Source organism: Hyalella azteca, unplaced genomic scaffold (genome assembly GCF_000764305.2).
Source record: "Hyalella azteca isolate HAZT.00-mixed unplaced genomic scaffold, Hazt_2.0.2 contig2023, whole genome shotgun sequence".
Classification (NCBI taxonomy): Eukaryota; Metazoa; Arthropoda; class Malacostraca; order Amphipoda; family Hyalellidae; genus Hyalella; species Hyalella azteca.
Window position 1 is genome coordinate 99,844 of NW_025932311.1, and position 13,010 is coordinate 112,853.

Below are 13,010 nucleotides of genomic sequence, written 5' to 3' on the forward strand. Positions count from 1 at the left end.
CTATTTATTTATTTATGAATTAAAATTGTATTTGAATTTGAAATTTTAATTTTCCTTCTGAACTGGTTTCGACGTTTTTGGTTTGTCCTGTTATTGTCATGCGTTACCGTACAATTCTACAAAACCACGAAAAACTTATATAAATCTACGGGGTTTCAACCTAACATTTGGTTACCTAATTTTATCGATTTCACTCTGATAGGAGCGATATTATTTATTTTTTTTTATGTTACATTTGATCGATAGAATTCTTGGTCATAAAAATTAACTTAAATAGTATTGAAAAATTCATGCCTTTTCCTTTTTTTTATGAAATATTCACGCACTCAATTTTCTCTCATTATTCATTACAATGAAACACTAACTTTGACTGACTGTTCAGTATGCAGCCGTACATTACATAAATTATTTTAATAAAAATCCACACGCTTACAAGAACTTGAATGAACCTAAGACTCCACAATATTTGTGTTCTGAGTATCATTCATAAATTTGCCATAAATTAGTTCACACATTTGACTTGACGATACGACAAGTTAAATCCGTCGTTGCTTCTGTCGCCAATTTCTGATTTGTCGGTGACCACGTGGAGTTTGTACGGGAGGGTATTGGCTGCGAATAAATAAATATAGTTTGCATTATAATTCCAAATTCCAAATTATTTATTCCAACAAGTATTTCTAATTATTTCGAACAAAATTATAACACCATATATTGTATTTTAATTCATAATTTCAGGCGTCAATGAAATTAATTTTACTGACATATGATAAAGATTGTTTTCACTTACTAATTACCTGTATAGGTACCAAGAAAGCTGACATTCTAGGAGTAAAATAAAAATAGCGATTTATTTTCTGTGAGTTTCGCAATAAGTAACTTGTATGAAGATTCTAAAAATAAATGATTAAATTCCTATGCAAAAACTGTTGACATTCTGACTCTCTAATATTTGGTTTAACATAAATACAAATCTATTGCTATTTTTTTCTTAAATTATAACAGCTACTCAAAAATATATAACTAATATTGAAGGTAAGGTAAAACTTGGGAATAAAGTTTTGTTCTTCAATGTAAACGTTAATTTAGCTGAATTTGAATAAATTCATGATTCACTTACTGATAACTTTAGGGAGTTTAGTGCCACAAAACCTGTCGTTCTCCACGAGTTCCAGGGTCTCTGAGTCTCTGAAGACTCCACCGGGAACCTCAATGTAGTCAGACTTGCAGTTATTCTCTCCTGAAAAGTTTTGATATTAGGAAACATCAGGCCTAAAATAAGCAGTTTTTCATATTTAAAAATTAAAATTAAAAAATGAAAATTTTCATGTGTCTCGAGCTTGTTGATCAATCAACTAATAAGGCAACTTTTTTGTGTGTTGTCATTAACACACACTAGATATAAGATGTTATGAATGCGGTAGTTTAATATTGGCACTTACTAAAAACGGACGGGAACTTACAAATCTAACTTCCACATAAGAAACTGAAAACCAAAATACAAAAAATATTAGCGTATATAATACCATATCATATGTATATTTCCCTGCCAACATATTTACAAGTCATACCAGTGATTATCTTAGACTCTAAGCCGTCGCCAGTGAGGCTGAAGCCGTGATCATCAGCTTGTTCCCATATGAGCGCGCAGTGGCCGGGAGACTTGACCACACATACCTCGTAGTCGATGCTGCTCGCTTGGTTCATTACTGCAAACGAAAATATATGTATATAATTTCAGCGTCATGAATTACGATATAGTAGTTGAATGAGGCGTTACCAATTATTCTCGAATCTCACTAAAGTGCTAGTAAAAATAGGAAGGCTTTTGAATTATTATTAATGCGAGTAGAAATACATTTTTTGTAGATATCGTCGTTCTAACGTCGTCGATTGTTTGTATTTCAAAACTAGTTCATTGCTAAATGAAAAATTGGAAACGACAATGAATTTCCTTCGCTTTGCGGTAAAGAAAAACGTTAACCTGGTTTATTTAAAGTTTACAAAGAAGGACCAAATGATATGGCGCAGGATTTTATTAAGTATGTGTCCATTGTGGCAATCAACATCGTTTCACACCAGAAGCTCAGGTATGAAATAACTGCGAATGACTATTCTTATGGAAATATTTGATCGGTGAGAGATACAAGTAAATTGTTATTTAATAATTTTTTGTTTCAGTCTTATGATGTTACGGTAATGAATGATTTGGTTTATGAGGTTCATATTATTTGAATGTCCAAATTTTTTTCTCGACTGACATGACGATCATTTCTTTCATTTCTCTGGGAGATCATTTCTTTCATTTCTCTGATCTCTGACGATCATTTCTTTCAATTTCTCTGGGAGCTCAATTTGAAAAAGTATTCAGCGAACCCCGATACTCAAGACAGAAGAACGAAATTGGAGTCATTCAAGAACTTCCAGGGGATCGGCAGCTGACGAGCATTGAGTTTGAAACGCCGGATCTAGAGAGGAGTATCCAAGAATTATCTACGTACTCGGCTCCCGGGCCGGATGGGGTCCCTGCAGTATTACTGAAAAGATGTGTCGGTGCACTAAAGGTCCCTCTGAATTTGCTCTTGAAAACATCATTGAGAGAAGGAAATGTCCCAAGTGACCTTAAATTAGGGTAAAATGCTTCAATTTTAAATGTTGAAAAACCAACCCAAGCTTTTAGGTGATAGGTCCCCTCGACGATTGAAGCTCGTTACTCTGCCAGAGGTTGTGTTGAAATATTGGAGGCAGTTATCGGGCACTGAAATAAAATAAGGAAAATACATTGCCCAGGAAATTCGTACATTCTCACGATTTTTGTAAAACGGCAAATTTAAAGAAAAGTTACAGTTATATAATATACGAGAGTTATTATTTTTCGTGTATAATAATGGGGGAAAGTAAACTCTCATACGTCAATATAATAAATTACTGTAGCTCAACTCATTCCTACAGAGACAATTCGGAGTGAATACAAAACATAAAAAAGCCCCTAGGAATTTATTTAATTAAACATAACGTGTAAAAACGAAAATTTCTCATAGATATTAATTCATTAAAATTATAAAAATTATAAAAAATAACTGACCGGCAAAAGTTTGCCCAATTCATTGAATTAAGTTACGTATTCAGACATGTTGTGTTACTTTTTCACGCATATTATGTTATTTATTCAGACATTTTGTGGCACTTATTCAGACATATTATTTTACTTCTCATATTGTGTTACTCATTCAGACATACCTCGCTCCTTTGCATCGCAGTTGATTTGAGTAATTTTTATATTCCAGTTGCGCATCATGGAGAAAGAGCTGGACTGATAGATTGCCAAGTGTATGTCACGGCCGCGCTCCACGTGGACGTACACTGTGGACGTACATTGTATAAAGTGATGTTAAAAAGTGCATGAGCATTGAAATGCAGTGAATGTTATCACAAAAAGATGGACTGCAACGAGAAAGTAATTACCACTATCTCAATAAAACCTGTAATTTATGTTAGTGTTAGCCTTTGCTAGGTAAAAGAATTATCAGAAAATATTTGTTTGAACCTTTCTTTTAAAATTCCCTTAACAAAATTAACAAATTATATGTTCATTCATAGAGTTTCATTTCAAATGATTTCCCAATCTATCCGAAATAAAGTATCTTTTGTTATTAAACATCGCGTAAACTGTGAAACCGTTTCCTTCAAATAAATTGGCACTTCATATATTTTATATATTTTTAAATTGATTATGGATCTGGTCCCCGAAATGTTTCCATTGAAGACTTGGTAAACTTATTTTTCGCTTTCTTTAATTATTAATCTTTGCTGAACTTGCGATTTTTGCGGACTAATAATTTAAGTACATAACACGTACTGTGTTGTCCTGTAAGATCTCCACACAGCTTTGGTATCGGCTGACCCCCGAAGATCTCGAGGAAGTCATGGCTGCAGACCGAGTCGAAGTCTGGACCCGCGATGTTAAAGGAGAGGAAGTCAAGGCGATACTGGCAGACTTTGTTGTGCCGCGCGGTTGAACTGAACCGACACGATCCGGAGCCTGGTCCGGCGACCGCGTCCTCGGGGTGGGTGAAGTGACTGATCCACTCGTCGCTTGACGCGCCACATGACTGGTGGACTGTCGTAATGACCAGGTTTCTATTAAATGTTAGTTTTGTTGCACATATTATCAAGCCAAGTGAACGAGCCAAGTTTAGGTTTTCGTATTCATTATTCGATACAATTCATAGGTAGGAAACATTAAATGCCTCGCTAGGGTTTTGCAATAGACTTACAGACACAGCAGGCTCCGGTTCCGAGACCGCATGTCCCGAAACTTTCCCCGCTGAAGAAATAACAATCGGCGTACCGGACGCAAGTGCCCTCGGTGAAGGCGTTCGTGAACGCTCGGGAGGTGTTGCACATGGGCGGGAACTCGAAATTCCGGGGTGAAATGACTGGTGAGAAATTTCATGTTACATGACTGGCGGAAAACGTGCGACACAACTGAAAGAAATATGACGATATAACTGATGGAAAAATATGATTGCATGACTGACGGGAAATATTTATATGATTAGTGGAAAATACGTCATATAACTGACGGAAAATATGATGATATGACTGACGGGAAATATTTACGGGATATAACTGACGGAAAATATGATGATATGACTGACGAAAAATTCCATGACATGATTGACGTAAGATATTATGTTACATGACTGGAGGGATATGTGCTCTACAACTTAAGGAAAATATACTGATATAACTGACGGGAAATATGATTATATGACTGACAGAAAATATTTCATAGGATTAAGGGAAAATATGTGATATAACTGACCGAAAATATATCATATGACTGGCGGACTGTGTGTAATATAACTCACGGAAAATATCATTGCTTGATTGACAGAAAAAATTTATATGATAAGCGGAAAATATGATGACATTATTGACGAAAAATATGTTGATAATTCAATTGAGGAGAAAAAGCATGATTATTAACCCAAACGAAACTGCACAATAGTAGGAGTTTAAAGTGATATGATTATATAAATGAGTAAAAATTAACGAAAGATTAATTCAGGAAATTTTGCATGCCTCTAATCGCAGTAGATATTAACCAGTATCAAGAAATAGGTTTTTGTAATTTTTTAGCTATTGTTTTTAATCCTGTTAATCCAATCGCAAAGGGAATAAATGTTCTAGATTTGCACAAACATTTTTTGCTCAGCGTAAATGCAAGTATGATTGGTAGATAGAAGTATGCATCAGCAACGACACCTAGAGTCGATGCAACAACGAGGCTAATGAATGTAATATTTTGATGTAAATCGGCCAGCAACAATGATGCAGAGCATATCTTTATGGTCTCACTCAAGTCAAATAATAAATTGACGGGATATTTTAGCTAAAATATATTGATAATTTCATACTTGTTTTCATCAACTAAGGCATCATATTAAAACTGAAATAAATTTATAACGTCATTATAATTGCCCCTGATAAGAATTTTCTGCACACTTACGTAAGGTGTTACTTCCTAAACCGAAGAATAAGCACCCTATGCATTAATTGCAGGCTTCTCGTCAGTCATAAACAGCCATGACACTAACCCTTTATCAGATCACGTATTTGTGACCTGATAAAGTAGTAATTTTAAGTAATTAGTAAGTAAGACCCTTGGGAATTTGTTAATTTGATGTTATTCCAACAGTTGCTTAGATGTTGTTTTGTAATTGCTGCTTAAATTTCATAAAATGTTCATGTTCCTGTCAACAGAATCAACAGAAATCATCATGAAGTACAGAACTCGCAATAATTGTTATTTCCTTATTTGAAACCTGCGAGTCCAGAATTCTCTTCATAAAAATATAACACCGTCACTTTTTCTATTGAATGATGCGCCGTGTTGAAACTGAAATATATAGCGCATCCCATCATTACCTATATTAACTGGAGCAATGTTTTGAAATTGAAATAAATATGTAGATACTGCCATTATCGTCGCCATTAACTGGAGCACCGTGTTAAAACATATCATAGCATAGCATATCATAACATATCATATAATACCATCTTCGTCTCAATTAAAAGGAGCATCGTGTTAAAACATAACTCTGTATATTATACCATCTTTGTCTTAATTAGAAGAAGCATTGTGTTAAAACATAACTATGTATATTATACCATCTTTGTCTCAATTAACTGGAGCATTGTGTTTAAACATAACTATGTATATAATACCACCTTCGTCTCAATTAAAAGAAGCATCGTGTTAAAACATAACTATGTATATTATACCACATTTGTCTCAATTAACTGGAGCATCGTGTTGAAACATAAATACATAAATAATGCAAATATCGTCCAAGATCTCACTGGTAAAGAACTGGCTGAGCGCCGAGTTTTCGCTGGGACGTCCTGTAACGTACGCGTTGTAGGTGTCAGGGTGTATTATGTCCTCCATGTTTGTTTCTTCCAACACGTCAAGGGCCGGTCTCATCATGCTGTACAGGGGACTCGTTGACAGAAAGTTTCGGATGCCGATGCCCATTTCGTGCAGGATTCCTTCGAACTGATTTCCAGAAACAAAATCCCAGAATTGCCGGAAATCTGAGAGAATAAACACAAATTATTTTTTTATAATGCTGAAGAAATTGATTGGTTTGGAATCTTGCTATGTAGGAGATCGTTCTGAAATATGTTGCCCTAGTTCGAATATGACATGACTTCGAAACTTTTAATGAACTGACAATTAAAACTTATCGCAGAAACTTATCATGAACATTTCTAACTATGACATAAACTTGAATTTTTAACCGTCTCATATTATCCATTTAGTTACAAACCGGATTTTGTGCTTGAATTTGTGCAAAAACTTGAAACACATCTAGGAAAACAAGCAAGACCTCAATAATTTTAAAAAGATACATTAAAAATCCAATTTTTCAATGTCAATTTACCTACCAATTCCAGAAAGTGCAGTGACAGAGTCAGTCACATCTCCATCAGCAAAAAGTGCCGCGAGTTCTGCCATGTCACTGACAAACTGGTCGATTTCTGCCTGCGTCGCGTTCTCTGCGAGCGTCGACACTTCGGATATGGCGTTTTGTAGCAGCTGCTGTTTGGTTATTTTCTTGAGTACCTTTGCAGTTCGATGCCCTGTTTCGCTTTCCTCAGCTATTTGTTTCACAAGACCAAAGAAAACTTTCAGCGCCACCAGCTGACTTTTCGGATCGCTTTCTTTGGTTACAAATTTAGGGTGCTTGTGGTGTTTGAAAGGCACTGATGGCTTGTCCTGAAATACTTTCATTGAGTGCTGCTTTTTGCTTGCCAGGTTGACAGGCGGGTACTTAACGTTTGGTTCAATTTCCATATCCAATGACAAGGAAATGGAAAATGTCGAAAACAGAAGCTGGCAGCACACAGCCACTTTTAGCCACGCGACCTAAAACAAACGAAGTTAGATTCCTGAGTTTTGGAGATGCACAAAATTCATCTTTAAAAGTTTGTATAAAATAAAAACTAAGTAAAAATAGAAATAATGTCCATTGACGTATGTTTCAATTTGTCTTTTTTTAATATATACAAAATATTAGGTACGTTTAAAATATTTAAGATGGATTTTTTACATAATTGAAAATTAATATGTTATTCAAATATTTGCACTGAACTATAAGTTAATCTCGAAGAAACCGCTGAAAAAGGCAAAAAGTTGTCTGCTGGGAAGATGAACTGATCGAGTGGAAGTTCTTGCGAACAACTGTGCTTTTCAAAAATGGAATTCAGTGAATTTTTATCCAACATTCTAGATAAAGTTTATGGCATGAGAAATTTCAAGAAACAATGAATTATGCTTTTTGAGTGACGGTGCGCACATTAATCTTGCTTAAAATATATAGAAATCGAGCGATCTCGCATGAAGTACTTTGAATCATTTAACGTGATGACGTCCTTTTGCTAACTTGAGCAGAAACCTTTCAATTCAAGTTCAATTAGGCTAAATAACTGATCTAACTGATTTGAAATATGTAATGATTGTGCTTAGTCGCTTAGCTAATAAGTATAAGTTTTTCAGGCTGAATGATAACCTGACCAACTTGGGGATTTCTCTCGAGGTGAAATCGCCCTCCAACAGGTTTTCGAAGCTTCATAAGAACACTCGTAAGAAATATTGAAAGTCTACAATAGTTAGGCGTTACGTCAAGCAAAGGAACGTTAATGTAGATGCTGCTTCATGCTTGGTGAGTAGAAAAAGAAAATTAAAAGTGAAAGTAAATATTCAGTTTGCCGAACCGAATTCCAGAACATGTGTCGAGCATAAAATTGCGTATGAGCTACTGAAACAATTTTTCAGTTGAAGTATGAATGCAAAAGTAGCATCCTCAAACCCCAACTTCTTCGCATTATTAAGCCTTAGAATTAGAATTAATTAGAATTAATCGATATATTATATGGAAATTTAATTGAAGTTTTTCTTTTCAAAGAATTAAGGCCTCACGAGTATTTCATGAGCTAACAGTAAACTCCAGTTAACATAAAAGGAATCAGGAAAAACCGTCCGTATTTATAAGCACTTGTGGCTAAATGACAAAACATAAAGTAACGAACGTGTATCACTATTTAAAAAAATTAGTATTATTGAGTGGCAGATTTGCTTTGCCATTTAGAAAAGTTAGAGTTCGGATAGGAAAAGTATTGAAAAAATTAATTCGTTCGTTTCAAATAAACAAACTAGATGTTTCACGGAATTACTTTTTTCCACACAACCGAAGTTTTTACAATTTACTTTTTTTTCAACCGCAACCTCAATCCTATGGTGAGAAACATGCAGAAAGCCGCAAATTCCGCAAAAACTCTACACCGGATCCGTCTAAAGAAAGTTTACCCAAGAAGTTGTGTGTTCAACAGAAATATGATTATTTACAAACAATTACCATATAAATTTTATATATAATTGTTCCAAATAATTTATTCATGCCATCAATGTGAGTTTAGACCAGTAGAAGACCAGTGTCATATTTCAGTGAGCTTTTTCATATTGTCAAATAATATTAGAAATTCGCGGGAATAAATTTGGCAGGCGATTGGTCAAGGGGCACTTGAACCAATTTTGTTCCGTTTATTGCTTATCATTAAAGCCCAACCTAATAATTACTGTGTAAACAAAGTAATTTTCCTGCAACGGTATAGATCAAATGGTTGCTAACACGCACTCAAATACTGATAGTAAAAATATTTTCATATGGTTACAAATTTTTCAAGCTCTTACTGGGATCCAATTTTCATTTATTCAAAAAGTCGATATCCAAGATGAATCCTAATTTAAAGTCATAGAAGTAAATACTTTTTCGTTTGAACAAATTTCGACCTTCCAAATAATTAGATTCGGAAAGTGGTTTCAGCTACGGTGTGAATGAGCCCACAAAAATGGTTAGCAAAACAGCGGCAAAATATTGCGCAATCGAATTTTATATCAAATAAATTTGTATGACCTGTTGAGATTAGAAGTTAGATTTGAGTTACATCACATAATGCTACTGGTCATTTACAGTATGTAGAGAGAATCTCCGGTCTAGAAGTGCGATCAAACTTAGAAATTCTTTCGATTATTACTATGATTTAATAGCCATATGAAAATGTCGCAGTCATGTAACAGTTATTTCAAACCAATAATATAATAGTTTATCTCATTGTGATTTCGTTCCGTGCTTGCTTTTGTTAGTTGAATACTTACTGGATGTTACAAGATACAAATAGTTTTTCTTGAATTGCACAAGATATGAGATAAGAATTAAACAGTTAAGACACCAAAAATATCAACTGTAACTGTTAAACTGTTAAACTGTAGCACTGCACACGGGAGCTACACAAGACGTACCTGCATCGTGACGCAGTCGAGTCGACACTGTCACTCTCACTTCCAGCGCCCCAATATATACTACAACAATATACTTATTGATAACACGTGCATCATTAATTCGTGCAATGACAATACGTGCAGCATCAGTACATGTGGCCCCACTGCATGCAGCATCTGTACATGTGGCCCCACTGCATGCAACATCTGCACATGTGGCCCCACTGCATGCAGCATCTGCACATGTGGCCCCACTGCATGCAACATCTGCACATGCGGCCCCACTGCATGCAGCATCTGCACATGTGGCCCCACTGCATGCAGCATCTGCACAAGCGGCCCCACTGCATGCAGCATCTGCACATGCGGCCCCACTGCATGCAGCATCTGCACATGTGGCCCCACTGCATGCAGCATCAATACGCGCACCATCGTGCATGAGCGCAAGCATCATTGTAGGGCGTATGTACACTGTACAAGCTACTGTATGCAGACATACAGTACATAATGCACGCTATGTAATATAATACACGCTATGTAATATAATACACGCTATGTAATACAGTGCAGCATTACCGGCAACCCGGAGATATTCTGACCTGTAATTAATCCATTTTTAAAAATAAATAATTTGTAAACAGTGAATCACATTTTGATAAAAGCTAGCCCATAGCCGTCACATTATCCTTGCTACAAGTCACTGTAGCAGTTGTCAAACAGGAAACTCTAGCAGTTTCTGTTCTTTTCTTATTACTGAAATAATTTCCTATCCGTCCTCTTTGTCGTTAATAAATATAAAGTAAAGATTTTCAGCAAAAAATATTGGACACGACACGACAAAATAAAGTAAATAATTTTTCAAATGCAATTTTTCAACATTTAAAATTTTAGAAAGTCATGATATATTGAACTATCATGGTATACCTGCAAACTTCTACATCAACAACAATAACTGGAATATATGAGGGTGAATTTTTTGAATTTCAATAAGAGCTCGAAGACATCAAAGGATCTCTATTGGTATCTACATTATTCTCGTTAAGAAATAAATGGAGAAATCAATTTAAAGTAATTTTAAGTGTTGGAAACTGCATAGTAACTGCATAATGTAATGCATGCAGCATAGTAACTCCTTGCTCAATTTATTCAAAATTTCTAACAAATAAGCGGGATGAAACAACCCGACAATAGCCACTCGTTGATTGTCATTGATCAAAAAGCAATTCATAGACAGAAAAATATTAATAATTTTAATTCAGTTTTATGAAGGTTTAAAGGGATCAAAGTTTATCAAAAATATTTGTCAATGATTAATTAGATCAATACTCATTTCCTGGAATGGGTCATCATTATCGGATTTCAAAAACTTTCTTTTCACTTCATGACTGTGCGAGCTCTGAGAGTATGATGGAAAGTTGCGCACCATCGAGATTGTTTTTGTCAAGCCTTTCAATAATGAAAGTTGCATTTTCTGGTGTTCATGCTGTGAAAAAAAATGTACGTAACTTTAGGCAAAAACATGCATGACGAAGCATTTTAGTTTTGTAAGCACTGGAGCAATAATATGTTCTTGGTCGATATGAACATATCATCGATAAAAAGAATTAAGTATAACTCGAATGAGGGCTTAGAAATAGGATATTGTACACAAGTTTGAATATTAATCAACTCAAAACAAATGAGAATGGAGTATGATACTCGATGAAAAATTATCATTGAAATGCGCCATTTAAAGCTGAATTATAAAATAAGATGTAAAAATTTAAGAGGATTATTTCAATTTAACCTCTTCTTGAGACGCCTGGGGTGAACAGGACATAAATAGGTAACATATAATTTTTAAGTCAAAAACTGGTCATTACAAATTTCGAAAAAACACAAGAATACCCACACGGCATTTTCTGGGAAGAGTTTTCTGCAACAAATAGTGTAAGAGACATCAATATTCAAGAATGCTTGTTGGGTCGTCAAATTTCAGTCGAAACACATCCCTTGTTCTGATCTAACGCACATTAAACTAATCGACCAAAAAACTTTAATCTGTTCTTGTTTAATTGTTATTTGTTTAATTTTAATTCGCAATCTTTAGCTTTTGATGAGCAGTCTATGAGAGACTCACAATTCGTTTTTCGATTCTTTATCTCCCTATTGTTTGTATTGAGTTGAATTGAAAAAAGCATTGGTAATATATGTTTCGCTCCTCTATGATGAGTAACAGTGGCTTTATTATTTAAAATTATTTATCCAACTGATTTAGCACATAATTAATCTAGAAGCTTATACGATAATAAAGGAACAATTTGTAATCAATAACTTCAGAACAAAATCGCACCCGGTCTACGAGCTTATACGATCTCATTGAAAAGAAAACTGAATAATAGATAGCGAGGAAAGACGGCATCGAGAAGTTCTGAAAACTGTTTTTTATTTTGACTTTTTATTGGCACAAAAGTTGAAGTACAAACCGTAAACCCATCCCATTATATCTGAAAAAATTAAAATTATATAACATTCAAGGTATTCAATTGTTTGATTTAATTTCATTAATTTCGTTGGTTTGGTACAACCCCTGATTTATAATTTCTATTTTAAATACCTGTTGCTGTGCATGTTTTAATTTCCAATTGTAGTTTTTGTGAATATTAAAATTTGTGAATATAAAAAATTCNTATTTTAAATACCTGTTGCTGTGCATGTTTTAATTTCCAATTGTAATTTTTGTGAATATTAAAATTTGTGAACATAAAAACATTAACAGAAATCGCAATTGAAAATCAAAACACGCACGGCAACTGGCATTTAAAATAAAAATTATACATCAGGGTTTGTTCTAAACTAACGGAGTTATTGAAATAAAATCAATCAATTTAATACCACGAATGTTTACTATACTATTTTTGGCCCTTCGCTGATATTATGACTACTTGAAAGTTTACAAGATAAAGTTAAATTATTCTCATCAAACGATAGATTAAATCTTGAATTACACTAGGATTTAAAAAGAAATGAAAATGCCGGGAAAGTATGTCATATTTAAATTAAACACTTTCCGGAGATCACGGGACGAAGTTCATGAATACTAGCATAATAATTTATTGACAGAACGACTAAATTTACAGAAGAGACAGAAGAAAAATTACGTAGATTAATTTCATAATTT

General features: G+C 34.4%; 1 protein-coding gene across 1 annotated transcript; it reads right to left on the reverse strand.

Moving 5' to 3' along the window:
• Nucleotides 1-301: 301 nt before the first annotated feature.
• LOC108664688 lies at nucleotides 302-9,894 on the reverse strand. Its single transcript, XM_018151352.2, has 10 exons — nucleotides 9,872-9,894; nucleotides 6,958-7,438; nucleotides 6,370-6,603; nucleotides 4,278-4,439; nucleotides 3,860-4,120; nucleotides 3,241-3,363; nucleotides 2,669-2,758; nucleotides 1,572-1,709; nucleotides 1,121-1,240; nucleotides 302-612 (listed from the first exon to the last, which is right to left on the reverse strand). Exons 1-10 carry the CDS (start codon nucleotides 9,875-9,877, stop codon nucleotides 503-505), a joined length of 1,725 nt encoding a protein of 574 aa, XP_018006841.1. The 5' UTR covers nucleotides 9,878-9,894; the 3' UTR covers nucleotides 302-502.
• Between the last annotated feature and the right edge of the window lie 3,116 nt (nucleotides 9,895-13,010).

What these genes read in the sequence shown, in the direction of transcription:
- LOC108664688 (XM_018151352.2), bottom strand. An exon ending in AGAGTCTAAGATAATCACTG is followed by an intron (nt 1,241 to 1,571) that starts GTATGACTTGTA and finishes AAAACTTTTCAG; the next exon opens with GAGAGAATAACTGCAAGTCT. An exon ending in TAAACTCCCTAAAGTTATCA is followed by an intron (nt 613 to 1,120) that starts GTAAGTGAATCA and finishes ATTTATTCGCAG; the next exon opens with CCAATACCCTCCCGTACAAA.